General features: G+C 46.8%; 13 protein-coding genes across 13 annotated transcripts; 7 read left to right on the top strand and 6 right to left on the bottom strand.

The window, feature by feature from the left end:
* Positions 1–30: 30 nt before the first annotated feature.
* Positions 31–769, bottom strand: N7478_011640 (uncharacterized protein; the record flags this gene model as incomplete). The annotated part of the gene is made up of 3 exons (XM_056927854.1): positions 31–437; positions 489–701; positions 757–769. The coding sequence occupies 3 exons, from the start codon at positions 767–769 to the stop codon at positions 31–33; spliced, it is 633 nt and encodes a 210-aa protein (XP_056773581.1).
* A 617-nt stretch (positions 770–1,386) lies between these two features.
* lcp5 (small subunit rRNA maturation protein LCP5) lies at positions 1,387–2,526 on the bottom strand (the record flags this gene model as incomplete). The annotated part of the gene is made up of 1 exon (XM_056927853.1): positions 1,387–2,526. The coding sequence occupies one exon, from the start codon at positions 2,524–2,526 to the stop codon at positions 1,387–1,389; it is 1,140 nt and encodes a 379-aa protein (XP_056773580.1).
* Positions 2,527–2,908: 382 nt separating this feature from the next.
* N7478_011638 (transmembrane 9 family protein) lies at positions 2,909–5,052 on the top strand (the record flags this gene model as incomplete). The annotated part of the gene is made up of 4 exons (XM_056927852.1): positions 2,909–4,016; positions 4,080–4,417; positions 4,488–4,923; positions 4,985–5,052. The coding sequence occupies 4 exons, from the start codon at positions 2,909–2,911 to the stop codon at positions 5,050–5,052; spliced, it is 1,950 nt and encodes a 649-aa protein (XP_056773579.1).
* Positions 5,053–5,885: 833 nt separating this feature from the next.
* Positions 5,886–6,759, top strand: N7478_011637 (EF-hand domain-containing protein; the record flags this gene model as incomplete). The annotated part of the gene is made up of 3 exons (XM_056927851.1): positions 5,886–5,896; positions 6,093–6,178; positions 6,284–6,759. The coding sequence occupies 3 exons, from the start codon at positions 5,886–5,888 to the stop codon at positions 6,757–6,759; spliced, it is 573 nt and encodes a 190-aa protein (XP_056773578.1).
* A 556-nt stretch (positions 6,760–7,315) lies between these two features.
* On the top strand, positions 7,316–9,158 carry N7478_011636 (uncharacterized protein; the record flags this gene model as incomplete). Its single annotated transcript, XM_056927850.1, has 2 exons — positions 7,316–7,414; positions 7,794–9,158. 2 exons carry the CDS (start codon positions 7,316–7,318, stop codon positions 9,156–9,158), a joined length of 1,464 nt encoding a protein of 487 aa, XP_056773577.1.
* A 226-nt stretch (positions 9,159–9,384) lies between these two features.
* Positions 9,385–10,074, top strand: N7478_011635 (M24 family metallopeptidase; the record flags this gene model as incomplete). The annotated part of the gene is made up of 1 exon (XM_056927849.1): positions 9,385–10,074. The coding sequence occupies one exon, from the start codon at positions 9,385–9,387 to the stop codon at positions 10,072–10,074; it is 690 nt and encodes a 229-aa protein (XP_056773576.1).
* Positions 10,075–10,601: 527 nt separating this feature from the next.
* On the top strand, positions 10,602–12,639 carry N7478_011634 (uncharacterized protein; the record flags this gene model as incomplete). The annotated part of the gene is made up of 3 exons (XM_056927848.1): positions 10,602–10,939; positions 11,032–11,362; positions 11,428–12,639. 3 exons carry the CDS (start codon positions 10,602–10,604, stop codon positions 12,637–12,639), a joined length of 1,881 nt encoding a protein of 626 aa, XP_056773575.1.
* Positions 12,640–12,888: 249 nt separating this feature from the next.
* Positions 12,889–14,154, bottom strand: N7478_011633 (uncharacterized protein; the record flags this gene model as incomplete). The annotated part of the gene is made up of 1 exon (XM_056927847.1): positions 12,889–14,154. The coding sequence occupies one exon, from the start codon at positions 14,152–14,154 to the stop codon at positions 12,889–12,891; it is 1,266 nt and encodes a 421-aa protein (XP_056773574.1).
* A 1,283-nt stretch (positions 14,155–15,437) lies between these two features.
* N7478_011632 (uncharacterized protein) lies at positions 15,438–15,733 on the bottom strand (the record flags this gene model as incomplete). Its single annotated transcript, XM_056927846.1, has 2 exons — positions 15,438–15,587; positions 15,662–15,733. The coding sequence occupies 2 exons, from the start codon at positions 15,731–15,733 to the stop codon at positions 15,438–15,440; spliced, it is 222 nt and encodes a 73-aa protein (XP_056773573.1).
* Positions 15,734–17,014: 1,281 nt separating this feature from the next.
* Positions 17,015–18,721, bottom strand: N7478_011631 (sugar porter family MFS transporter; the record flags this gene model as incomplete). The annotated part of the gene is made up of 3 exons (XM_056927845.1): positions 17,015–17,732; positions 17,791–18,550; positions 18,598–18,721. The coding sequence occupies 3 exons, from the start codon at positions 18,719–18,721 to the stop codon at positions 17,015–17,017; spliced, it is 1,602 nt and encodes a 533-aa protein (XP_056773572.1).
* Positions 18,722–19,815: 1,094 nt separating this feature from the next.
* N7478_011630 (haloacid dehalogenase) lies at positions 19,816–20,526 on the bottom strand (the record flags this gene model as incomplete). Its single annotated transcript, XM_056927844.1, has 1 exon — positions 19,816–20,526. The coding sequence occupies one exon, from the start codon at positions 20,524–20,526 to the stop codon at positions 19,816–19,818; it is 711 nt and encodes a 236-aa protein (XP_056773571.1).
* A 952-nt stretch (positions 20,527–21,478) lies between these two features.
* On the top strand, positions 21,479–23,360 carry N7478_011629 (uncharacterized protein; the record flags this gene model as incomplete). The annotated part of the gene is made up of 2 exons (XM_056927843.1): positions 21,479–21,513; positions 21,566–23,360. The coding sequence occupies 2 exons, from the start codon at positions 21,479–21,481 to the stop codon at positions 23,358–23,360; spliced, it is 1,830 nt and encodes a 609-aa protein (XP_056773570.1).
* A 505-nt stretch (positions 23,361–23,865) lies between these two features.
* N7478_011628 (putative 5'-nucleotidase) lies at positions 23,866–26,057 on the top strand (the record flags this gene model as incomplete). The annotated part of the gene is made up of 4 exons (XM_056927842.1): positions 23,866–23,969; positions 24,037–24,247; positions 24,295–24,488; positions 24,554–26,057. The coding sequence occupies 4 exons, from the start codon at positions 23,866–23,868 to the stop codon at positions 26,055–26,057; spliced, it is 2,013 nt and encodes a 670-aa protein (XP_056773569.1).
* Positions 26,058–27,341: the final 1,284 nt, after the last annotated feature.

The following is a 27,341-nucleotide window of genomic DNA, read 5'->3' as shown; positions in this document are numbered from 1 at the left end:
ATCGCTATCGTCGAAAGGCCAATATGGTCCTCACTGCTGCTTTATCTCATCAATCTTCCTATCCAACGGATAAGCAATATTGCCCTGTGCGACTCGACCAGGGAGGTACCCGTTCTCCTCCAGCCACAACATGGGCCACAGACACGTCACTCCAATGATACAGAAGAAAGTTGCGACCAGATGCCAAGCCGAAATCAGCCAGTGCCCAACATGAGGCAGGAGGAACTTAATAAACTCTGATGGCTGGTAGAGATCCTCTTGTTTCTTAATATAGTACAATGTTTGCTCTGCGTTAGGGGGCGGGTCACTTTGGCTCGATTCTGTGGTTAGATCTAGGACTGTTGTTAAGGTCACTGGTGCAACGTGGAATGGCACAATCCAGATAGAGAAAATCTGGGACATGTGAATGTAGAGTTTGAGGTTTTTCTCGTCGAATGCTAATGTTTATTAGTTAGGATGGTTAAGGCAGAGGATGGAGGTTGGCTAACCGATTGAATGGATTTCCATTTCGATTCGTGGAGACATCACTTTGTACCATTGGAAGATTTTAAGGACGTACCATCGACTTCCCTTGAAGCTGGGAACTCGACAGAATGGATGGGAGAATGCAGCATCGCGAGTGAAGAAGCGTTCAACGGTCTTCTGTTGTAATGATGGAACTGATTGGGTGAGAAGACGAATCACCGTTGAGATCTCTTCCACTGTTCGACTGAGTTAGCTGATATCGCAATGAAAATTACATTTCTGTAAGCCTACCTGGCTTATCCATGATGAGATTGAATGTTCTGAGTTGTTTGTAGCGGAGACTTGATCATTGTCATCGTCGCATGGAAGAGATCAAGGTTGTGTAGACGATGACATCATGCTCTTTGGCATGTGAAAGTCCAATGTCTGCTTTGCCTTGTTTCTTCCTTTGCAAGTATAGAGTTGTACATGGTACTTCTATGATGTATTTGAGACATATTCTATTAAATTGCCAATTCTCGGCTTGTCGCATACATGTGGTTCAGAGTCTGGGATAACCTTGGGAATTGATCGCCCATCTTTCTGGTTCTAGACTTCTAGTGCGTGTTAGTATGCGGCATTCGGCATGCCGAGTCGAGAAGTGTATTTTTGACCGGAGTTAATATTGGAAAATACCCTAACGACATAATAATAAGGTGAATTTTAACGTGTACTATGTACTAGGTACTAGGGTCATGATATAATTGGTTGTGTAGTAGAGGAAGTATGCATTTTTAAGGTGCAGAAGTATGCTAATAATCTCTTTTCCCAGACCAACTCCAGCGATGATCGTAAGTCTCGCAAATATTTAACAAGAAGAAAAACTTAAACATGACAAGGATATATCAATAAAAACGTCTAGATAGATTCAACACTGGTAGTTTACCGCTTCCAGTTATCAACCTTTGTCCGACGCTTGTTAAAGATCTCTCCCATGCCGACACCATCGCCGCGCTGTCCATCTTCATTCTTGCGCTTCCTGCTCTTATCCAAGGCAGCACCACCACTCTTGCCCTTGCGAGTAAGACGCTCAATGCGATCCGCGCCTTCAGTAAGGCCCTTCCACTCATCTCCACCATACGTTTGGCGATCGGTTCCACGTCGTTTGGACATCTCCTTCTTCGTCTCCTTGGGCAAACGAACAAAGTTGGATTCTTCGTACCGGTTGCGATCGGCTTCCCATTCTCGGTCCTTCTTGGTTTTGGTCTCTCGTCCACCAGCGATGATGGTGCTACCAATACTGGGCTCGGCCATAGGTGCCGATGACATCTCCGCAGTAACAAAGTCATCAATGACATTGGATCGTTTGGGTCGGCGGTCTTCGCGCTCCCGGCGTTCGGTGGTCGGTAGGGAAGTAGGCATGATTCTTGGCGGGCGGTAGATGCCATCGTTTGGCTTTTCTTGGGCGTCCGACTTGACTTGAGCTTGGCGTGATTGTTGAGCATCCACCTTGGCTTTTGAGAATGCGGAAACATTGGGGCGGTACGCCATCTCGTCCATATCCTCATCATCCTCGTCGCTGTCCTCTTCACTCGAGGACTCTCCTTCACTCCCAAATCCATTGGCCTTGTTGGTCTTGGAGGATTTCTTAGATCGAGCGGGGCGCTCTGTCCGGTCTGCATCCTCTGCTGCCTTCACCACCTTGTCAATCTGGTACTTTAGTCGCGCTTCCAATGGGCGGACACCGCGGTCAAGGAATACTCGCAGCTCAACCAATTTATTAATGGTCTCATCTTGCAGCGAGTTGTCTGGAGATTCATTCGAGCTGTTCAAGCCATCTTTCTTTTGTCGCAATTGGAAAATAATCAGGAACACAAGGTTGTGTAGGTAGGAAAGGATAATTTCGCTTTTTGAATCGAGGAGGGAAATGCCATCTTGCGGAGGTTCGATTGAGGCATCGGTCGGGTCCTTCTTATGGGAAGCAGGAAGAGAAGATGCCGCACTGGTAAGACATGAGGTGAGACCCTCCAATAGTGTCGAGAGAGACTTTGTGCGCGGGGGCGCAGACTGTAAGGAAGCCATGGTCGTTCTTGCCTGTGTTGGTCAACTAAGCTGTCAGTCGCTCTTTCCGCGGAAATTTTTTTTGTTCGTAGTTGCTTATCACCACGTGACTCCAGGCACGGCATTTATCACGTGCCAAGCTGTCCGGGCATGACGATCGTCATCGCCATTCTGTCCTGTTCTCTCAGCCCGCGCGTTTTTCAACAGTTGAGTCTTTAAAGCCTGACATTACACTCGAATTTTGACTTGGGTGTCTCCAATTGTACACGCCGTCATCGTGGACTTTGGGGTTGACTACCCATCCTCTTTTTATCACTGCAAAAAACGACCATCAACAACCCCCGTGGACCCTAGTAAACATATGCTGCTCTGAAAACCGCCCCAAATATCTTCTTTGCACAACATGCGGTTCACCGATCGGACGTCTTTTGTTGCATCCGCTTTCCTCGCCCTACCATATGTCTCATCCGCTTTTTACCTACCCGGTGTTTCCCCGACATCCTACGATAAAGGACAGAGCGTTCCTCTCTATGTCAATCATTTGACCCCTAGCCTGTCGGTCGACGACCAACTTCACTCCGTCTTCGCATACGACTACTACCACCCGGCATTTCACTTTTGCCAACCTCAAGATGGTCCAAAAGATGTAAGGGAATCGCTGGGGAGCATTCTATTTGGAGATCGCATTCAAACCTCTCCGCTGGATTTGCATATGGCGCAGGATGAAAAATGCAAAGCTATATGTGGAGGGACCAACATTGATGCCCGCAGTGCCAAATTTGTGAATCGCCGGATATCGCAGGGCTATAATATTAATTGGTTGGTGGACGGGCTACCCGCGGCGCAGCTGAACAAGGATGAAAGTACCAATACTCAATTCTATAGCCCCGGGTTCTCCCTCGGAGGGCTTGACGAAGGTACTGGCCAGTCTGTCTTGAACAACCACTTCAATATTCTGATCGACTACCACCGAGTGGGTTATGGTGGTCAGGACAAACTTCGTGTTGTTGGAGTGCTTGTTCAGCCTGAATCTCACCCCGATTCTCGAGTACTAGATGATGGGACGGCCGACTGCGGTAGCAAGGGTGTTCTCACTTTGAACGAAGATGGTGATGGTGAGACTGCTGTGACATGGACCTACAGTGTCTACTGGAAGGAGTCTTCTACCGCCTGGGCTACCCGGTGGGACAAGTACCTCCATGTCTACGACCCGAAGATCCACTGGTTCTCTCTCATCAACTCTGCCGTCTTTGTCGTCTTCTTGGTGGGTATGGTGAGCATGATCCTCGTGAGGGCCTTGAAGAAGGATATCGCTCGTTACAACAGATTGGATTCGTTCAACCTTGAAGATCTGGATGGAACTTCTGCTGCTGTCGAAGATGGCATCCAAGAGGACTCGGGCTGGAAGTTGGTTCATGGCGATGTCTTCCGTTGCCCCCAGTCACCTCTTCTACTCAGTGTATTGCTGGGTAATGGTGCTCAGCTTTTCATGATGGCTGGTGTCACTGTCGGTATGTTGCTGATCATATTCAAAAATACCCATCATCAATCCCTAAACTAATTCCTTTTTACAGCCTTTGCGCTTCTTGGTCTCCTCTCCCCCGCCAACCGTGGTTTCTTGGCAACTGCTATTCTCATGATCTCTGCTCTCTTCGGTGGAATTGGTGGATATGTCTCGGCGCGTGTCTACAAGGCATTTGGCGGCGAGGCCTGGAAACGTAACATTGTCATGACCCCTCTGTTGATTCCCGGTTTTATCTTCAGTGTTTTCTTCCTGCTTAACCTGTTTGTTTGGGCTAAGGGATCGAGCGGTGCTGTTCCGTTCGGTACTATGCTGGCTCTGGTTCTCATCTGGTTTGTCATTAGTGTCCCATTGAGTGTGGCTGGTAGCTGGGTTGGATTCCGTCAACAGGTAACATCTTACCCCCCCCCCGAACGCTATCAAGTATAATTTATCTAATCATGTTTTCGAATTTCTCTAGCCCATTGAAGGACCAACCAAGACCAATCAAATTCCCCGACAAGTGCCACCTATGGCTGGTAGCCTTCGCACCATTCCATCCATCCTTCTCACCGGTATTCTACCATTTGGCGCCATATTTGTCGAGCTCTACTTTATCATGACCTCCCTTTGGACGAACAAGATCTATTATATGTTTGGGTTCTTGTTCTTGTGCTACGGTCTGATGATCATCACCTCTGCGGCCACCACTATTCTCCTGGTATACTTCCTGCTATGTGCGGAGAATTACCGGTGGCACTGGCGTGCCTTTGCCGGCGCTGGTATGACTGGTGGCTATGTGTTCCTGAATGCTCTGATCTTCTGGGCGACCCGAGTGAGCTTTGGTGGCTTGACAGGAGCTGTCCTCTACGTGGGGTACTCTGCCATGATTGGTTTTATCGTATTTATTCTCACTGGTTTGTTCTACCTTTTCTGGTCCTGATTGGAATATTACTGACTTGTGTTTCTTTAATTCAGGGTCTATCGGCTTCTTCGCCAGCTGGGCTTTCGTGCAGCGTATCTACGGATCCATCAAGGTTGATTAGAAACTTATTCTTCTCTCGCAGCGACATCACCGCTCATTTCTCTCGACATTTCCACTTTAGTCAAATCTATTCTCTTTAACGGTTTTCTTTCTTTCTTACACCCTCTGACAGCTCTACCATCCCCTCCTCTCTCCGTTCCTCCCTTTGTGTGTGTTGATAGCCTGACTCTGGAAGCATTGTTCTGCGAGGAAATAGAAACTTTGATTTTGCGTGTGTTTTTCCATCTACTGTTTGATGTTTGTTTGATTTGGAGATATCCCTCATAATGACTGGGAACGAGGAGCTATGGAGTATGCAATGTATATAAAAGCGAAATGGACTGGATGACCCAACTTGACTTGTCCTCCAAAATTGGATATTATATATAGGATAATATCTAGATAATATCTTTAAACAGAACTCATTTCAGTGAATTGATTTATCCACCGCATAAAAGCCCACGTATACTATTGTGTCTAGTTGTGTCATGCCAAGCCCCCGGATGGTCTGGACTTCTCGCCACTTCAAGTCTTTCACTTCCTGGGCGTTTCTTCTTTTTCTTTCTATTAGTGGTTTGGACGATCTTTACATTCAAGTTCTCCCTTCTTCTCCTTCGAAATATCCACCTTATCCATCTCCTCCCGAATTGCGTCACGGTGTTAGGTCTCTCAACTCCTCCCGCCGTACACAGCCACACTTCTTCCCCCTCGTTCTACCCCGCGTCTCCCTTTCACTTTTCTTTTCTTCAAAGCCAAAGCCACCGTTCCTGCCGATCCTTGAACGACTTTTATGTCTGGAATATTGTGATTTGGGAAACGAGAACATTTAGGGGACTTTGACTTGGGTGTTTGATCATGGGCAAATCGTAAGTCCTGATAATGATAAGCTCCGCGTTCTTCCAGACACCGCACAAGACCGAGACGAAAGTTGGAGGAATCCCTGCGAAGGGCTGTTTTGGGTGTCTCTGAATGGTTCTGAAGAATGACTTTTGCCTTTTTGGAAGGAGATTTGTTTTCTTTGGGTATCTTGTGTTTATGCTGATCTCGTGCTGTGTGGTCTAGGCAATCGAAGCTGTCGCCCACTCAGCTCGATGAGTTGCAACGAGCAACTCATTTTGACAAAAAGGAGCTCCAGCAATGGTACAAGGGTATGTGAAGATCGAAGATTGAAGGTTATTGGAGAAGCACAGTCTCAGACCTGGGACCATCTGTACAACCTGAGAGTACTTGCTAACCGCCACGTATTATTACAGGCTTCCTTAAAGATTGTCCCTCGGGTAACCTAACGAAAGAGGAGTTCCAAAAGATCTATCGACAATTTTTCCCATTCGGCGATCCCTCTTCATTCGCAAATTATGTCTTCCGTGTATTCGACGCGGATGACAGCGGAATGATCGATTTCAAAGAATTCATATGTGCCTTGTCGGTCACCTCGCGCGGAAAAATGGAGGATAAACTGGATTGGGCATTTCAACTATATGATATCGATGGCGATGGCAAGATCACATATGACGAGATGCTGGCGATTGTGGAAGCGATCTACAAGATGGTTGGTTCTATGGTGAAATTACCGGAAGATGAGGATACGCCGGAGAAGCGCGTACGGAAGATTTTCCGGATGATGGATAAGGATGAGAATGGCAGTTTGGATCTTGAGGAGTTTAAGGAGGGTAGTAAGCGGGATGAGACTATTGTTAGTGCTTTGTCTCTATATGATGGATTGGTTTAAGGTCGCTTGTTGGGGCGAATCCGGCGCAGTGTGATTGTGTGATCTTTGCGTTTTCGTCCTCGTCTTCTGCTGTTTCTTCTTCTGCTTCTCTGCTTCGGTTAAAGATGGGACTGGGGGGATTTTTGTGTTTGGTTTATTTTCCCCATGAGATACGTATCTCTTTGAGATGGTCTTTTCTTTTTCCCTTTCTTTCCGTTTATATTCTTGCATTTATTGAGCATTTTCTGCTTTACTACTTGTTACAATTCGCTTTGCCCTTTGTACATGAAAGCGCCCTCTACCGGATACCAACAACATCGACAAGAACTTTATATTTCCATGCAGCACAGTAAGAATACAACGATACAAGATCAGAATATAACCTTGGAAATAAACTCATCTGGGCAAGTCTGAACAAAAGCGAACCGTTCCAGTGCATGCAGAATACGAACATAGCCCCACAGTGTCAATCCCTACTGTTCTCGCCCGCCAAGCTACTTCTTTGCTTCAAGTTCGTATTAACTTTTTGTTCATAACTGCAATTTATTCAGACATATCTTTCACTATCTTCACATAAATGTCCGATGCCGAATCTTCCGGCTGTCTATTTCATGCTTTGACCAGTATGAAGACAGCGCCCCGCCGCTGTCTTCGTTGCATCCAGTTGTCACTTCAGGTGGGTTACCTCTATCCCCACTATCTGTCTCTGACCCTGTCTCCTGTCTCCTGTCTCCTGGGAGACGTGCATCTCAGCCCAAAGTGTGGGCTGCGCCGTTACTAGAAGATACATTTCCATGCTGCACATCTCATTGGGTTATATAGCCCGAAGGATTCATACATAGACTTGACAGGTGGATCTGCGGGAGGGGGAAGCCCGCTGCCCGATCAGCGCCAATGCTGGAGAACGCCACCTGATCATGATCTCATTCATGTTTAATTTTAATTTCAAACGCCTTTTCTGACTGTTGCAGTGTGACGAAATTAGCCCATGCGTGCCATGCGTAGAGGCCTCCCGTCCTTGTCAATTGCTTGATACATCGGACTCTCAATCTCAGTCTCAACAATCCCGTTCTTCTCAATCATCTTCGTCTTCGTCATCGGTACGCCGATCCTCCAGTCGAGAAGTATTGCCATATGATCATGGCGATCGCAGCAATGCGCAATACATTCTCATTCCGTTTGATGAAGATGTGACCCCATCGCTAGTGGCGAAGGCAGCCTGCGTACCACAGACCCAACTCTATATTAATTTCGTGTTAGCTGTGTTCCCTTGTTATTTCAAGGCGACCGAGACTCGCGTTCCGATTAACTGGGTCGAATATGTCGAATCAAGACAAGGCGGAGCTGATACACCATTCGATTGGGCTATTCGAAGCCTAACAACAATTTATATGGGCAGTCTCCATAAGGATCATCGATACCTAGACGCTGGACGTGAATTATACATCCGAGGTCTCCGTGGTCTAACTTCTCGTCTGAATAATCCCACAGTCGCAAAATCAGACGAGACATTATCCGCCGCTATCGCACTCGCAGTCTTCGAAATGCTAGCGTGTACCTCGGAAGATGGCTGGATTCATCATGCAAAGGGTATTCGGGCCTTAATGCGTCTCCGAGGTCCAGATGCTCATTCTTCTGGATTTGGAGCTGCATTGTATATAGCCTACCGGAATATTATTGTTACATCTGCGCTGGTAGCGGGTGAAGATTGTTTTCTGGAGGAAACCGAATGGCAAGCTCTTAACGAAAAGATTGCGGCTGAGAATGCGAAACAGCCGAATTCTTCGGTTCATACTGATATCACGGAGAGGGCTTTTCGGGAGGTTGTTAAACTTCCGGGTCTTGTTAGACGAGTGTCGAAACTTGAACAGCCTCGTCCGAGTGGGAGAGCTAATGTGCGGAGACGGAAGAGGAATCGACCGAGCGTTTTGGTTGATGTTCTTACTATAAGGGCTGCATTGCGGGGGATTTTTACGGAGTTTAGTATGGCGGTTTCTACGCTGAGAAGTGGACAGGACTCGACATCGACAGCTGGGTTTATTGGACCTATCCCCCATCATTTCTTTGATGGGTTTTCGAGACTTTCTATTCAGGGTATTCGTTCTGCTATCTTGTTGCTCAATTACCTGGTTATCATTCTCGACCCATCACAGCAGTCAGATGCTGAGGTGGAGAATGGTGTTATGGAAGGTCAGATGCGTGAGACGAATGATCTAGGCGTGGGAATTGTTCCGACTATATCTCCGACTTCCAGTTCTCCTTCTATATTAGACCCGGACTCGCCAGGAAGGCCGAGTCTGAATATTGAGTCCAGGATTACTCCGGAAGCCCGTCAGCCGGCTTGTTCGAATTGGATGGATCAGATTGCGCTGACGATGGGATTGGAGGGTGTTCGCATTACCTTGGTTGAGGATGATTGATGGATATGACGAGAATATGATAATATGATAAACTACATTCAAATTTTATAGAAATAGGCTAATAGCAGCAGCAGCTATGAATCTAAACCCGAGACCCGCTCGGAGATAGTAAACAACCAATGATCTCCAACTCAATTCCGAGTCACTAATCTTCCCCGCATCTCATCCCCTCAACTTTTCTTCCTTATTCCAATTGACTCATACACCATAAGCGTTTCCTCCAGTCATGGCTACCACCGAAAGCGAACGCGCAGCCAATCTCCAAGATGCCCAAGACAAAGCGGCCCAATTATTCATAGAAATCGAACGAGACCTCGTCCGTCCCGGTATTAGCGAAAAAACACTCAATGCGGAGATCTACCAACTCGGATTCGATCGCTACGGCATAAAAACCCACTGGCACAAACGAGTCATCCGCAGTGGTCCAAACACTTTAAGTCCCTTCTCCGATAATCCACCGGACCGCATCATTCAACCCGACGATATCCTAGTCGTGGATCTAGGTCCCGTCTTCGAAGCCTGGGAAGCTGATTTCGGCCGCACCTATGTCCTCGGTGATGATCCGCATAAGATCAAATTGAGAGATTCTTTACAGCCTGTTTGGGATATCGTGAAGGGGAAGTATCTCCAGAACCCGGATATGTCGGGCGAAGAGCTTTATGATATTTCGGTTCAGGTTGCGCGGGAATATGGATTTGATTTCGGGGCTGATATTGCCGGGCATATTGTTGGGAGTTTTCCGCATGAGAGGATTCCGAAGGATAGAGTAGCTCTTTATATTACGAAAGGTAATGGGGAGACTATGAATACGGTGGGGAAGGATGGGTTTAAGAGGCATTGGATTTTGGAGATTCATTTGAGGGATACGGAGCGTGGGTTTGGGGGGTTTACGGAGCAGTTGTTGACTGTTGGTTAATTTGATGATCTGACTATTTAGTGTACTTTATCTAGTATATTCATGGTCTCTGGATCTTTTATTGAATCAGTTCAACTCAGGGTTCTTACTACCTGTAGTGACTGCTGAGCCTTTTTATATATACAGAACAGCACAACCCTCTTATATACGGAGAAAGCCGGATGACCGCTAGTATGTGACCAATGCATAACAGTACAAGTACTAGCTAACGCTGTACTAATAATATATAATAAATATAGCTACACTAGCCACATCAGCCACACCCAGTCTAGCCACTTAGCCTCAAAGCGGTCAATCTATAGAAGCGGTCAATTCCCATTCTGCCTTCACTTGCACTTTCTTACACCCGCGGACTTTCTGCGTCGACACCTTCCCTCAACCTGACTTGACGGTCCTGAAGGACCTCATTTCAATTGCATTTCAAACCATGCTTGCGCATACTTTATAATTCTTGTAATTGTGCGATTCGATTTCCTGTTTGCAGCAATTTGGGTTTCATATCTCTCATTCCTCCCGCATCTTTCATCATGGCACCGCAAACCCCGATTCTAGACAAGTTTCTAGGCAGCGTCGCTGAGTTGGTACAAAGTCGCGATGGGCGAAAACTCCAAGATTTCCTCCAGATCGAGCCTCCTTTATCAGAAATCTACCAACGAATGATCGAAGAATTGCGCCAACGATATCAACCGGGGCCACAAAGCGATGGAGAGCTCCAGCAACGATGTGAAACCCTCGTCCCGCGAACAAAGGGAAGCTCTTCATGGTCTGCCTTTCCGACTTTCATGAAGCTATACTTCTCTTTTTTGCGCGATGTCAATGTCGACAACTTGCTGGAAACTTATAACATGCTCCGGGCTTTGCTCAAGTAAGTCTGTTCGATTTCACGACCAGCACCAATCAACCATGCACAATCAATGCCGAACAATATCGCTGACCCCTGCCCTTTTATCGCGACAGCCAATGTGTCCTAGCCCTTGGAGATAGTCAAAATGGAGTTATTGTTCTCCCCACTGTTTTATATCTTTCGAAAGTTCTCGCGAAGCTGGCAATGGGATTGGATCGCCAACCGGAGTTGATTGCGCATATTCTACGATCGGAGGGGGGTGCAGATCGCGAAGATAATATTGAGAAGGTCACACTTGTTGAACAATCTGCCAACGTTGTACGGGAGGCTTTTATCAAGTGCTTGACCGATCGCAGTGGCACCCCGGGGCCCAATGGCAAGCCTGAGGGTAAGCGCATGGGCATTTACCTGATGGCTAACTTGTGTCTGAAGCTATTGTTCAAGGTTTGTTCTAATCCCCTCTACCTCTGGCCCCTACAAATATCCCAGTCTGACAGTGATTCTACTAGTGCGGTAAACTGCGCAACGCAGAACAGATGTTTGCTAGTATAAGCGCCCAATCGCCTCCCTTGATACATTTCCCTGCTTCCCAACGTGTCACCTATCTCTACTACTTGGGTCGCTACCTTTTCTCCAATAACCTCTTCTACCCCGCCCACATTGCCCTAAAAGCTGCTTATGACCAATGCCACCGCCAAGCATTCAAGCAACGAAGTCTCATCCTCACATACCTCATTCCATGCAACATCATCATGGGTCGATTTCCATCAAAAGCACTCCTTCAACGTCCTGAAGCACAAGGACTGGCTGAACAGTTCGAACCACTCTGCCGCTTGATCGCCCGCGGAGATTACCTTGCTTTCCGCCAATATCTTTCGTATGATTCACAACAAGGACAATGGTTTGCGCACAAGGGCATTCTGCTCACCCTGCGCAATCGATGTGAGATTCTAGTGTGGCGCTCTTTTTGTCGCAAAGTATTTATACATGGGGGGTTTCTGGGAGATCCGCAAGCGCAGGCGGCGCGTGGCCCGCCGCCCTACCTGTATCTTCACAAACTGCTCGTAGCTACGAAGTGGCTTCAGGCACGTTCCAAACTGTCACTGACAAATGGCATGACAAATGGAATGACAAATGGCACGAACCATGCCTCTTATACAACCCCCTACGGCTCGCAGATTATCTCTGAGCCTACGGACCCGGATTATATTGGTCTTGAGGATCGACAGAACATCAGTACCAATGGTGACCACGAGCCGATGGAAAAATACGGCGATTACTTGGCCCCAGCTGCCTTCTTCGACGAAGGCGGATGCTTAGAAAATAATGTTTCCGGTGAATTAATCGACGGCATGCCTGATTCAGACTACGCAGATTATTCACTTGATCCATATGCCGAAGAAAATATAATAGAAACACAGTCAGCACTTTTGATGGGTGAACTCGAGTCCATTCTCGTCTCCTTGCTCACCCAGGGGTTGATACGTGGCTACTTGACCCATCGAAACCCCAGATTTGCTATTCCTGGGGCGCGACTACGAGGTGCGTTGCCCACTGGGTTTCCCAATGTATGGGAAACCATTGGGACGCGAGAAAGCGAAGACGACAGTGTTCCTGGGTGGGTCAAACCAGCGCCTGCCATGCTAGGAGGGCCAGCCCTAGCTGCGGCTGGCGGTCGTGTGGTGAACCTGTCCGGGGCCCGACCTGTTGGCTTGCAATAAGGCTGGGATGAAAACACCCAACAAGCCGAGTCTTGGGGAATATGATGTTTGTTTTTTTTTTATACTTTGTTTATGATACCTATACCTAGTTATGTACAATGATCGCTTCATGTGAATTGAAATCACTGAAGTTGTTGGTTATATTATCCACTGTCTATATTCTAAACACGTGCCATCCTTCCAATTAAGCAAAAAACTATGGAACCTTGTCGACAATGCGAGAAATTAAGAAGTTGTTGATGTTTTTGTTTAGAGCTTTGCTTTTAAACCGCTTGGACTGAAGCTGTCAGGTCGCCACATCTCATTCAACAGTCGGCTCGCATTTACCAAGCCTGGATGAAGCTGGTCAAGCGAAGAAACTCCAAGCATCTTCATGCAAATCTCGAGTTCTTCTGTGAGAACTTCAAAGACAGTTAGCATTCTTCTCTGAACCTGTATGTAACGAAGACATCGGCACTTACTATCGGTACACTTCTCTACGCCGTCGGTACCATACGCAGCTAGAGCATAGAAATACGGTCTCCCAACTCCCACAGCCGTAGCCCCAAGGCACAACGCCTTAAGTACATCTGCTCCATCTCGAAGCCCACCATCCACAAAAACCTCTAGCTTCTCAAATGCCTCGGGATAGTAACTCCGAATCTCCAAAAGCGTCATCAGTGCACTTGGGGCCGAATGAATCTGTCGACCGCCATGATTACTCAGTAGAACTCCCTGTACACCATATTGAACTGCCAACTTGACATCCTCAACTGACTGGATTCCCTTCAGAACAATCGGCCCGCCCCATTCTTCCGATATCCACGCAATATCCTCCCACGTGAGACCGGGATGCAAGTATCCCGCCGTTGGCCGGCCACCAAATGCAGGTCCAAAGTCGTTGTCTGCGGCTGCTTCTCGAACCACTTCGCCTCCTTCGTCTAGTTTCTCTTGCGCTTGAAGGTATCGGTCTGCGGTCCGTTTACCCTGTGTTGATGAGTCGACGGTTATCCATAAACTGTGGTATCCGGCGACTTTGATTCGTTGTATCAATGCCTTAGCTTTTGTTCGGTCGGTTGGAACGTATAATTGGAAATCTAGTCTTGTTGGACTGCGATTGTTCATTTTTTTTTGTTCGGACAGGTGTGCTTCCATGATGCTCTCTGGAGATTTGGATGTTGCCGTGCTAATTACGGCATTTATTCCTTTGCATGTTGCTCCTTGGACGAGTGCTGGTTCTGCGCCGGGGTGTGCACTGCCTAGTGTTCCCATGGCGGTTATGAAAAATGGGAGTTTTGATTTTTTGCCTAGAACGTTTCGCGATGTGTCTAGTGTGTTGACTTTTTTCATGATTCGGGGTCGGAAGTTGATCCGTGACCAGTCGTCTAGGTTAAATTGGTGTGATAATCCTGATGATGCGCTGCTTGATGCGTAGATCCATGATTTTTCGGAGAGGGTTTCTTTTGCGGCCGCTTCGAAGTCATCCGTGACTACGCAGAGATCAAGGCATGCGGGTGCCTTTTTGAGATTCGTCATGATTATGTTGGTATAGTTAGGCTATGGGGTGGGATGGCGGTAGGGGTCCAGATGGTTTTAATTCAAGGATCGATGCTAGTGGGACTTTCATCTTATATCTACATATTTTCAAGCATTGGCTACTAATATTTCGTGACCGATGCCGGTTCTGGACTCCACCCTTCAATCTGAAGTCATCGTCATCCTGGAAACTAATACCCGTCCCGACCTCGGGGTATCTGATTGTTGAGTTCATTTAGATAATATCCATCGTGGCTAAGCGCTATGCATTGGATTAATCGGCAACAGGTTATACCTTTTTGGTATTTGACATTCTTTCGGAGGTATTAATCCACCAATCAGTTGTTCCGATGAGTATGGATCCCAAGGACAAATGCCGACATGTTTTTGAGTTGGGTACGGGGCCGGGAGGCTACCGGGCGAGAACATACGACTGGGCTCAGTAGTTGACGTTTACTAGTAGTTGCATGTTCATGGTGTCTTATTTTCGAATCTTTGCTTTAGCCTTGGAAGGATTTATAAATGTGGTCATGTTGATCGCATCGAATCTTTGGATTCTAATGGGCCACTCAAGAAGGGCGCGTTTACTACTTCTATGCTTTTTGTATAGTGAAGGGGGCACTAGTATTCAGGAACTGATTAAATTTACACAGAGAGTAGCCATATGGTGGCACAGGTAGCTACATTACAGGTACGGAGTGCATCTTGCATAATGAATGGGATTTCAGTCAAAGCTTCAAGCCGATGGTGAATTACCCCGGAAAGGGACGTTGGGGCAATGAATATGGAGACGACAGACCACACGGGCTCCAATATCCATGGTGGCGCCACTTGAACTTGAACTTGGCTCTATTCATTTCCGCTGAGTCGGCGTCTGACCGGCTATTGAAATGGCGGGTTTCGGAACTGTAGGGGATAGACCCACCTGGTAGGGATCTGCATCCCCATCTTGCGGCTACTTGTCCGATAGTATACTGAGATCATTCGCTTTCTGTGGCCTATACAGGCTTCGGCCGATAGGTTTATAATAATTTGACAGATTATATCATGAGAAACAATAAAGCCGTAGAATTCGTACTATAAACTCAATATATACAATCGTATCACTTCCAACTTCAACTTCTCAAGGTTATCATAAAATTCCACAAATTGCGTTCACGGGTTCAACTTGAAGTTCAAGTTTCCCATTCAAATGTTCGGGTTCCAGAAGACAGAGCCTGTAGCTTAATGACTGAACATGGAGTTAGTTATCCTTCATTTGTAATTGGAGAACACAAATGGTCTTACAGCATCATAAACTTATCTCCTCTCATGTGATCGGCAGCATTCATGGAAGGAGTTGGGGTTGCCTGGGAAGAGGAAGACATGGGAGTCGCTGTCCTCTTCATTGGCATCGACATAGTCATGGAAGAAGTCATGGAGCTTTTCATATCCTAGTGAATCGGGAAAATATGTCAGGGCCACATTCAACGAACATTTTATAATTAGAGTCACGGTGGTATCTTACCTGCTTGATCTCCCCACGGGGCATTGCCGCAACAGTTGCAGCAAGAAATGCGATCATATATCCAAAACGCATATTGAGTAGAGTCAAATAAGTATCAAAGAGATTGGAATACTGAAAAGTTCAAGTTATACGGTAACTTGAGTATGTGGTTGATAGTTGCCGATGTCTTCAAGTTGATACTTGAATTAAGAGTTTCCAAGAAGGACATCCGGCACATTTATATACTTGTCTAAACACTTGATACATCTTGATCATTACATCATGGTGGGATGATGATAAGGATGCCCATGTGAGGAGAAACTGGAGGAGGCACCTAGGGGATGAGGGACAACGAGCGATCATTGTCATAGAAGGACGATCGACTTCTGGAAACAGGACGTGCAGAGGTTCCTGCATCACAAGCTCGGAACTATTTAGTTCCTGCAGGGTGCAGCTGAGGTCAACGGTATGCAATAGGGATGTGCCCCATGCTTGATGACATATGTGCCTCCGATCGCTCCATCCCTTGATTCGCATGGCTGGGCGTCTAAGCAGGACGCGATTTGGTATTCTACAAGGAATATTGCAAGGAATTAAGAGCTTGGATTTGAATGTTGAGAGATAACACAGGATTGCATTTGATATACTATTATTGATGTGCGTTCATTTTAAAGAAAGTGTTATAAGATCGGTTATTCTATGGAAAATGTAACGACTTCACTAGCGGGTTTACAAGCAGACTCAATGATACACCCAACCAGATACAAATTCCAAGAAGCGTCATACAGTTCATGTAATAAGTTTAGCACACTGCTTGCATCATCTTTCGCTCGCGTTTTATGCGCTTGAAAGTCCAAGTTTGAGGGAGATAGATCACTGGATTGACATGGCCAACAGGGATGCTGATGCCCTTCGCAGTGGCGTTGCTGTTGATCGATCGGCTCGAGGCTTATCAAGGGAAATAAAACCATTCAAACAAGGGAATAAGCTTGTGCATGACGAAGCATTAACGCGCGGCTGATGTACATTTATTGAGAATGTATTCTTACAGGTGAAATCAGCCTAAAGAGGAACTTCAGATGATGCGTACAGTGGCAAAGTCAATATTATACGCTTGCAGATGCCCCTTTGGAGCAGATCACTGCCAGTGGGCTGTAGCCAATACAGTATCAATAAAAGGCAACGTGGAATTTAAGGCAATACTTGGAATACTACGACTGGCCCTACTTCGGGGACACGAAATATCAAATGACATCTCTCAGCTGATATCCATTACAATGTTCAAGTTTGGAATAATGGGCATAATTTCATAATGTAAAGCTATCACAAATCTATATTCTAAGTATCTTCCATTTGAATTTAAATTCAACTCTATCAAACAACTTCCAAGTGCTCGTCCTGTTCGGCAACTTCTTTCTTCGCATTAGATACCGACTTGTTGCGCTGGGTAATCTCCTCCTCAATTTCAGAGTACTTCTCTGGACGTGCCAAGGAGATAGCCTCAGGGTTGTTATGAACGAATATGGATTGGTTATCTCGGAAGAACAAATCGATATCCTCCAGTTGACGATTCGCCGTCTCGGGATAGAAGAAATAGATGGTTGGCACAAATACCAGATTCATGACCGTCCAGATAATGTAGAATTTCCATTGCAGATTTTGAATGCCGATCGGTGTGATTTCAACCACCAGGAAATTGATCGCCCAATTTGTTGCTGTACCTAATGCGGCACCCTTGGTACGCATACTGAGTGAATTCAATTCCACGGGCAAAAGCCACGGAATTCCTTGGAATCCTGTTCCAAAGAAGACATAGTAAAGAAAGAAGAACGTGATCGAGGCAGATGCGACTTCTTTTGAATGGGCATATCCTTCTTTTTCGTTGAAGCGCAGCAAAATGGTAATCAGTAGGTAGCAAATACCCTGTCCGAAGGCGCAGATCATGAATAACTTTCTTCGGCCCCAGCGTTCGATGTTGAAGACTCCAATAGTACCCGCGATAAGGTAGGACACGGAGTTACATGCTGCTAGTAATCGGGCCAATGTTTCTGAGAGTCCAACAGACTGCATTAAGACGGTGGGAAGATAGTAGCTAGACATGGTGTTAGTACATTATCCACAAATGATCTTGATTCGTTTGATTTAAATACCTTGTGACGTTGATGCCGGCTCCCTGTTGCATGAATTGAGCACCAGCACCTAGTATCATTCGACGAAGAGCACATGTGCCGCCTTCTTTGGTCTTTCCACGTAGAAGATCCATCCACGAGACGGCATGCTGACGCTCATACTGAACTGCAGCAACGATTTCTGTGTATTGAGTCATAACATATGGCTCAGAAACTTCCATATCCTCTAAGTCGGCAAGGATGATCTGAGCCTCGTCGGGGCGATCGTGAGCGATAAGCCAACGAGGAGATTCGGGCAACCACGGCACAGTCGCGTAGAGAATAAATATGAAAATAAACTGAAACGCCAGAGGGAATCGCCATGCAACGGGACCAGGCACGAACGAAAATGCGAAGGTCATCCAGTTGGATAACGAAAACCCAGCAATATTCAGTGTCAACTCGATCACGATCAACTTGCCTCTCCATTTGGCTTGACTAGTCTCTCCTTGCCACACAGGGGCAGTAGATGTGTTGATACCATTTCCGATGCCGGCAATCACACGGCCGACAATCATCTGAGGCACGCTGTATGCTGTGATCTGGAGAATTGCTCCAATAGACATTATGGTGGTTCCATAGATGATAGATAACTTGCGTCCCCATTTCTCTCCCCATATCATAGAGAATATCGCGCCGGTTAAACATCCGATGTCATAGATAGCGGTGACGGTACCGAGGAGTGTGGCGTTATTATTTAAATTCAGGGTATCGAGAAAGTCCTTAGTTACGACCACGCCGCCTGAAAAGTCAGTATAAAGCACCAGAGCATGTGGAAGGGGAAATTACCAAAAACGCCCTGGTCATATCCAAAGAGCATCATATCAGTAGCGCAAGCAACAGTGACCCAAAAGGTTAACCATCCTCCCCGCAACCCAAAGTAGGGTTGGCTGGGCTTAAAAACGTCAAGCATATTGACGATTCTTTAATCAATATTTGAGAAGACTGGCTTGGTAGAAGCACAACAATTTAGAAGAGGATATCATGAGGCCTATATACACATTTACTCCTGGGCACTGGCCATACGACTGCTTGCCCCTGGAGAAACCCCGGAGATATTCTCAATAGATATTCCCTGGCATTTCCCAATTCGTTATGGCTACCGTACCCCGGCCACCCCGCAGAAAGCTAATCCCAGAACAGACCGCTAAGACCGGAGAAATTACTTGCAGGGATTGGTGGTGATGCCATAGAGTTAAAGTGGCAAGTTCTTTATTTCCCTGGTTGATGGGTGACGAGGCAAGAGATCATCATGGAACAATACAAAGTTGCGAATTTGACATGACAAGAAACCAAGCACGAAAAGTCACTTCCAATAATCGTTCCTGTGCCATTTACTATTTCCTAGCTGCTAATATTCATCCTGGGAAAGAGAACAAGGTTGGTCCTTGCTACTACGTCACATCTCCTTGTTAGATGGTCATGATAGGTTGGTTAAGAAGAAATAAGCTTCAGATGGTGGCCGAGGCCGCGATGCCCGCATACAACGAATAACCAGGCACGAAACCACCTTGGATTTATCTTGAGGCATTTTTAAAAGGCTTCGAACACTATTCTCCTTGTAAAGAATAATACATAAAGAAATGGATACGTAGACAAGGTTTTCCGATCGGCGTGCATCGGCCCCATTGCATGCCGAAATTCACTCACCGAGAGAGCTCGGCGTGTTGCCGTCTTGAAACGCGGCCCGGGCACGTAAACTTTCCCGGCCTTGAGTGCTCCGACTGGCCTCTCTACTTATCATCCCGCGAAGTTCATTGGATTGTTCATTTTTGGGGTTCTAACTGCGGGGTATCGGGGTCGAGTCTTTATTACCTGGGGTTATTACGTAGGCGTCGCGCTGAGTCTCTAGGGGACTTCAAGTTCGGGGATAATACGTCACAATTGAATATTGGAGGATTATCTCCAGGGATAATATGATGTATATTGCGGGATTTAAAGGACAGAACTGAGTTCATAAATCTCCGCCCACTGAAACTTAATCCTTACAAATGCTTCTTGGCTTCTTCACATACTCTCAATCACAGACGGCAGCTTTTCCATATCCTCTAAGAATACATCGAATTCACCCCGAACCTTCTCCATATCTTCATTAATGTCATCAGTCCACCTATGAATGTAAACTGTTTTCATTCCAATTGCCTTTGCAGCGCGCAAATCATACGCATGTGCTGCGACCATTACCACCTCCTCCGGAGTGCGCTGGACAAGTTCCAACGCTTTCCGATATGCTTCAAGATTTGGCTTATATAAACCAAGTAGCTTACTGGAGAATAGCATATTGAATTTCAATCCCGATGAGCGAGTCAGATCTAGCTGGAGGCGAGTTGTGCCGTTTGCATGGACGAAAACCTCAAGACCTAGACGATCTCGAAGGCTTTGAATTGCCTCTGGAACCTCGGGCCAAGCTGGTTGGGCATGCCAGGCTTGGACTAGTTGTTTTTTCTCGTCAGCGTTGAAACTAGGTTGACCAGGCGCTTGTAAAAGGGCAGTTTCTAAAACCCGTGCCAATGTCAGGTCAATATCTTCTGGGGCGAGATTTTGACGAAATCGCCCCTCGTTCTCGAGGAAGTATAATCTGCGCCAATTCAGAGCGAGCTTGGATGCCTCTTCGGCAGATATTGAGGTAGGCATTGATTTTATGACACTGGAGTGCCAGTCGAGGCAGGTTCCCATGAAGTCGAAGAAAACGGCTTTTATTCTAGGTGAGTCGGGCATATTGAGATGTCGGCGTTGAATATCCTGGAAGCGATTGGTGACTGCTTTACGCGATGACCCAATAATTTAGTTGGAGGTTTAAAAGATACCAGCAATCATAATCATCGCCGCGTTCGATCTTGGTTATTTATACAATAGATGCAACCAACTTGAAGTTGGTGATTACAAATCAAATGCTGACAATGTCAAATCTTACAGTAGAGTTCGAAAACAATTTCCCCTTCTGGACACACATCGCTTGTTTCTCAGTTCGTACCCGAAACCGCGCTAGACTAGTTGCCTTCAATGATTTCAATATCACTTCATGGCAAATTTTCCTCATAAAAATAAAGAAGTTCAGCCTATCAGCTACAACGACACTAGGTACTGTAAAGCCCTCAAGTGCTCGGTAGCTCGGACTCCGGCCTGACCAGTGGGCTGACAGAGGGGCCGACAGAGGGGCCAAGCATATGGCGTCAGCGGCAGCTGGCAGCTTCAAAATGCACGATCTGCAGGATCTAATCGGATCTACAATATTGGGGATTGGTGATGAAGAATGTGGTTTCTTAAGTTGTAGATTTGTAATTTTCAATTCCAAACTATCTTTAGTATACACATATTGCTATATAAAAATTAAAAATTAAAAAGAAGAAAAAATCAATGTGAGGGGCTGGCTCCATTACATAAGCATCACATGTCGGGGCTATTTTGTTGACGTGGAAACTTTTTTCATCTTCGCTTTTGTTACATTGTGACTTATTGTTCGTTGTCTTGTTCCCTCCGTTCAATCAGCGGTTGGCGCTGTGCTTAAGCCATGCCATCTTGAAACCCTCCTGGGCCCGAGTCTGCCGACTTTGTTGTTGCTAGTGCTCCTCCGCAGGAGAGCAGGAATGAAAGACAGCCTTTCTATCTTCCCCACCTGTTGTTATACTGGTTATCCCCTCACTACGGCTAAATCGAAAGATCTTCCTCGATGTCTGAGTCACAGCCTATTATCATCGTTGTCAGGTATGCTATGCTGATACTTTAGTTGAATTTATTCCCCCGCTGACTTGGTTAGACATGGTGCGCGTCTCGACGCTGCCGATAAAGATTGGCATTTAACCTCCCCAACACCTTACGATCCCCCGCTTTGTTATGGAGGCTGGATTCAGTCCCGTGCGCTGGGTATGCGCATTGGTAGCATATTACAGGCGCCTGATTTTATAGGGAGAAATCCTGAACAGGAAGCTAGCGACGAGCCCTTGTCTGACAAAGACCCCATGACCGCAGCCCCCGCAACCTCGGACTTGTACAACCGATACAACGTCATCGTTCATACTTCTCCATTTCTAAGATGTCTTCAAACCTCTATCGCTATATCTGCCGGCCTCAGCCAGTACGGCCTCAACAAAGAACCCCCTACCGCTGTGGATACCCTACAGCGCCCCCATGGAGATGTTGCCGATGTAGTCCCGCGGCCTCTAATGCGCGTCGACGCGTTCCTTGGGGAGTGGCTATCCCCGGATTATTTTGATCAAATCATCCCTCCTCCGAGTTCGGATCGAATGATTGCTTTAGCCAAGGCAGACCTCCTTCGTCGAGGTGAGATTATTCCTCCAGCACGGGAACCGACTAGAGCATTCTCCGGACATTTCCCAGGCGGCTGGGGAAACCACTCCCCGCAAACGTCTCCCAGCGAAGATGACAGTCAATCATCCCCACTGCGAGGCTCATCATCGACTCCAAAACAAAGTCCTCAACGTCAACGTGCTAGCACTGTTGACAGGCCACAGAGCTCCTCCGCTGTCGATGGCGCCTCAACGATCTTGAGTCGCTTGGATACAGATCTAGCAGTTACTAAAAACGCCTCATATGCACCTCCAACCCCTGCATATGCTGTTTCCGCTTCAGACTCTATCCCAGCTGGGTACGTCGCACATGCGCGGGATGCTTGTGTCAAGATCGACTACCAATGGGATAGTATGCGGACACCCTGCTGGGGCACAGGTGGCGAGTACGGTGAAGAATGGAGTTCTATGCAAGAACGAGTTGCCGACGGATTTGACCGAATGATGAAGTGGTACCGGCAACCAGAAGCTTGTGCTCCTTACCCTTCAAGGGCAGCGGACAAGAGTTCTCCGAACGACGGTCGCCCAAGCCAGGATGTTCTCATTCTTGTCACGCACGGAGCGGACTGCAATGCGCTGATCAACTCGCTGGCCGGCCACTCCGTTCTCTTGGATATTGCTACCGCCTCCCTCACAGTGGCTGTTCCCCGTAACCGACTACCAAAAATACAGCCCAAAATTGACGAAAGACCCAACAATTCCGATCGAACTAATCATTCGATTTCTCGGGACTACGCTTTGCAGCTTATTGCATCCACCGATCATTTACAAGTAGGGGTTGACCCTTCTCAGCTTGCTTCGCTTTCTTCCCCCTCGGCCCCTCAACCGTCATCGCAACCATCCATTTCGACTTACCGCAATCGTATTAGCTCCCGACCTCCGCTTATACCAGGCAACTTCTCAATAGGTCCAGGATCCACGAAAATAAACCGTGGATGGACTCTTGCCCATCGGCCCTCGTCCTCTGATGTACCCCAAGGACCTGCTGGGCTCTGGGGAGCTCTAGCTAGTCCCATTGAAAGTGAGGAAGACCAGGAAGACGAATTTGTTCCCAACTTCGGTGACCGTCGACCTGTCAGTCACGATTCCAAGCTCCCTGATGGTCCAGTAGACCGGACAGGTTGGACAAAGCAATTACCTCAACGAACCCGGTCTCAGAGGGGATTATGGGGTAGTGCGCTCCCCCTGGAGGATCGCGAGGCGGCATCGAGGCGACGATGGACTATGTCGGAACAAAAACTATAACAATGGCTGAATTATCATGACCTGCATAACGCCTTTCCTTTTCGTTCTTTGAGTGCTTTTCTTTTACCTAATCTCTTCTCAGGATACCTCTCTTGCATGGCGCTCGGTGTTAAAATCTATAATTCCAAAACATTAAATGTATATAAATTAATGGCTTTTCTTCTTTATTATTGATCCCTCTCCCTCTTGAAGTAGTCTTCCATAGAATTAGTTGTCCGATGGACCAAAGTGACCACTTCTCCTTATCCCTCAGGCATCAAGGCACACACCCATAACTCAGTCGCCCCTTCCCCAGATCCGCTATCTCTCCCCACCTTCCTAATCCTGGGAAGCTGGTTCGCTTGTGTAAACAACCCGTGACAGCTGCTTGTCTCTTCGCAAGGTTCCGCCTCTTTCGCTTTCTTTATCTTCTCTCTGACTCACCCTTCCTCTTTTTCCTTCCTCAACTATTTCTCCTTGTCCTTTACCACTTCCACCTCCCTGATCTGCTACAGTTGGACTTTCCATGTCAACACTTGAATCCGACGGTCTGTCCGTCACATACGCCTCGGATCGTATCGGCGCCCCAGATCTGCGGCTGATCCACTATAATGATGTCTACCATGTCGAGTAAGAATTGCCATGATATTACATCCCATCTGTGTATGAAAATACTAATGGGCTTTTCTTTGTTTAGATCCGGATCTGCAGAACCAATTGGCGGTGTCGCTCGCTTTCAATCCCTTGTAAATTACTACCGTGAAGGCCCGCGCTTTGCCGATCAGCCCAACATCCTTACCTTTTTCTCAGGCGATGCGTTCAATCCTAGCCTGGAGAGCTCCGTGACAAAGGGAAGACATATGGTCCCCTTCCTGAATAAAGTTGGAACTGACGTGGCATGTTTGGGAGTACGTATCCTACACGGATTGGCTGGGAACATTGCTGACCTGGGCAGAATCATGATCTGGACTTTGGAGTGGCTCAGCTCCGCCACCTTGCCAGTCAATGTCATTTTCCTTGGCTCTTGGCCAATGTACTCGACCCTGGCCTCGGAGATGGAGTTCCGATCGCCAATTGCGGAAAGACTTGCATGTTGACCTCCTCGAATGGTATCAAAATTGGAGTGATAGGCTTAGGTGAAAGGGAATGGTAAGACAGATCTGCAACTAAATTCCTACGCGACTTGTTTTTTAGTGTATTGACAAATTTTCAAGGCTAGAAACAATCAACTCCCTGCCCCCAAACTTGATCTACAAGTCTGCGACTGAGACCGCCAAAGAGCTAGCTCCCCGACTTCGTGAAGAGGGAGCGGAAATGGTTATAGTTGTGTCTCACCAACGCGAACCGAACGATAACAAGCTTGCAACCAATCTACCGCCTGGTTTGGTGGACATCATTCTCGGCGGTCATGACCATTATTATGCCCATACTGTTATCAACGGCACCCATGTGCTTCGATCTGGTACCGATTTCAAACAGCTAAGCTACCTTGAAGCCTTCCGCAAGCCCAATGGTGCACCCGGATGGGATTTTAACATCACTAGGCGAGACGTTATGCGGTCTATCCCGGAAGATTCCAGAGCACTCGCACTGGTGGATCGCTTGACTTCTAGTCTGAGATCAAAGCTTGAAAAACCGATCGGATATACTGTGATACCTCTAGATGGCCGATTCTCTACGGTGCGGCAGCGCGAATCGAATTTAGGGAATTTTGTCTGTGACTTGATGCGCTATTACCACGCCGCTGACTGTGCGATGATGGCCGGTGGAACTATTCGTGGTGACCAGATATACCCAGCAGGAGTGTTGCGTTTGAAGGATATGTTGAATTGTTTTCCCTTTGAAGACCCTGTGGTACTACTACGACTCAGCGGTCAGGCCTTGCTCGGTGCTCTTGAAAACGGGGTGAGTAATCTTCCTGCGCTTGAAGGCCGCTTTACCCAGGTATCGAACATTTCGTTTGGGTTCAAGTTGGCTGCACCTCCTGGCTCTCGCATCACCTTTGCTCGTGTTGGTGGTCAACCTATTGACCTCCAGCGATATTATACTCTTGCTACACGAGGCTACATGGCTCGTGGGAAAGATGGATTTTCCTCCTTGCTTATTCAATCTGAGGGTGGGGAGGTAGAAGAGCTGGTATCTGAAGAAAATGGAGTTTTGATTAGTACTATTCTGCGCCAATACTTCATGAGCTTGAAGGTTCTCGGAAAATGGAGTCGCTGGAGTCCCAGTCTCAACCGGCACTGGGGCTCTGTACACCGTAATCTACACGGACAGGGATGGCTCAAGCCTCCTTCTGGTACTGCTTCACCGGTCTCAGAGAAAGCACCCAGCCATCGGCTGAACATGCGGCCGCTCCTTCAGAGAACAAGTCGAGAGGTGTATTATTATGGGCGTTTCCCACATGAAGTGGATCTGCAAAAGACTACTAATGGGGGTAGCGGGACCAATAGTGATGCTATGGATTCCGATTCAGACGATGATCCTGATATTCTCACTTCACCTAGATCAATGACTAACTATGTCACCCTCCCTGCGCGATCATCCGCAGACGAAGATTATCGTCTACAGCTGGCACGTCGAGTTTTTCGTAAATGGATGCGACATGCCGGTTTGAATTCAGAGGCTTTGAATCTGATGGATGGTGAGGGCGAATTTACGCCTCCCTGGACATCCGGGATTTCACCTCGACTTGAAGGTCGCATCGTGATAGAGTAAAGCAAATTCCTGTTCAAGGGTATGCTCGATCTTTTTTCTTCTTCTTTTTCGGTATCTGCTTCTCCTTGTCATAGAACTATACAACTACGTACTCTGTACATACGTACATGGTGTGTCTCGGGAGGATGATTGACCTCCCGCTTTCTCCCACCCCACCCACACCTGCTCTTTGAAGATGTAACTCAGGAGGTGATCGCCCAGCTTGCTAGGACAGATCTTTCATGCATCCATCCCTTTATTTGGCTTTTGGGTTGCAGGAAGCTGATCCTAACCGTTGGATCCGATCGGGATTGTCCCTACTCTTGTCCATCTTCAGATTCTACAGAAGTTTATTATGAGAGAATATACATATCTAGTTTAGCGCTATCAATAAATTGATACAAGCTGAAATCTTGAAAGAATCAACCTTGGAGGTATTTAAAATTTGAAATCTGTCTCATCCTCGCTTTTATTCTGTGGGTAGCCATACTAGTACTAGTACATACCTTCTCTCTTTTTTTTCTGTGATTTCTTTCTATACGTGTGGTGCATACCTAAAGATGATTTGACTAGGAAGTTAATATTACTAGTAGTTTTCAAGGGTAAGGTATTTTGTCTAGGCCGTGCTCTTCGCATAGAACCACATACTAGTATTACTCCAAGGTTGTGATAATCGTTTGGAATACTCTCTATCAGGTACTGTACAACATAAAGCTACCGGTAGCTCAATACAGGCTCGATTGGTACAAACTTTACACATTCCTAACTGTTATAATCTATCAAGATTTGCACCTGGGGCAGCCGATACCCTTACATACAGCAGATCAATCCAATCTTGATATTACTTACTATATGCTAGTAGCAAATATATATATACTTAACTAACCAAACTAACCACAAATCTAACCTGCTATAGCCAATAAAATATATATAGCCCTACTTCCAAGGCTCAGTAGACTACCTAGAGCTATATACTATATTTTAATTAGACCCTTCGCTACAGAAAAAGGATTTACTACAGAATTCCTAGCTAAGTTCACAGCCCAGCCCTCCGTCGCTTGCTTCCCCGTAATTGATAAGAAAAACCCACCCTCACCTGCAGATCCCGATGTCGAAGTCGCAGGTATGATCTCGTATATGTATGCATCCCCAATTCATCTATCAGCAGAGGTAGGGTATATCATTACGCTCCCGCCATATCAGCGAACGCATGTAACTACCCATCCTATTGGATTAATGCTCCACTATGCACTTGATAGTCCCGACCAAGGCGGATTGGGACTTCGGCGTATGCAGTGACTTGCT

This window comes from Penicillium angulare, assembly GCF_028827245.1.
Source record: "Penicillium angulare strain IBT 27051 chromosome Unknown utg000009l_segment0_segment0, whole genome shotgun sequence".
Taxonomy (NCBI): domain Eukaryota; kingdom Fungi; phylum Ascomycota; class Eurotiomycetes; order Eurotiales; family Aspergillaceae; genus Penicillium; species Penicillium angulare.
The sequence above is the reverse complement of the archived record's forward strand: the minus strand, read 5'-3'. Positions and strand labels throughout refer to the sequence as shown.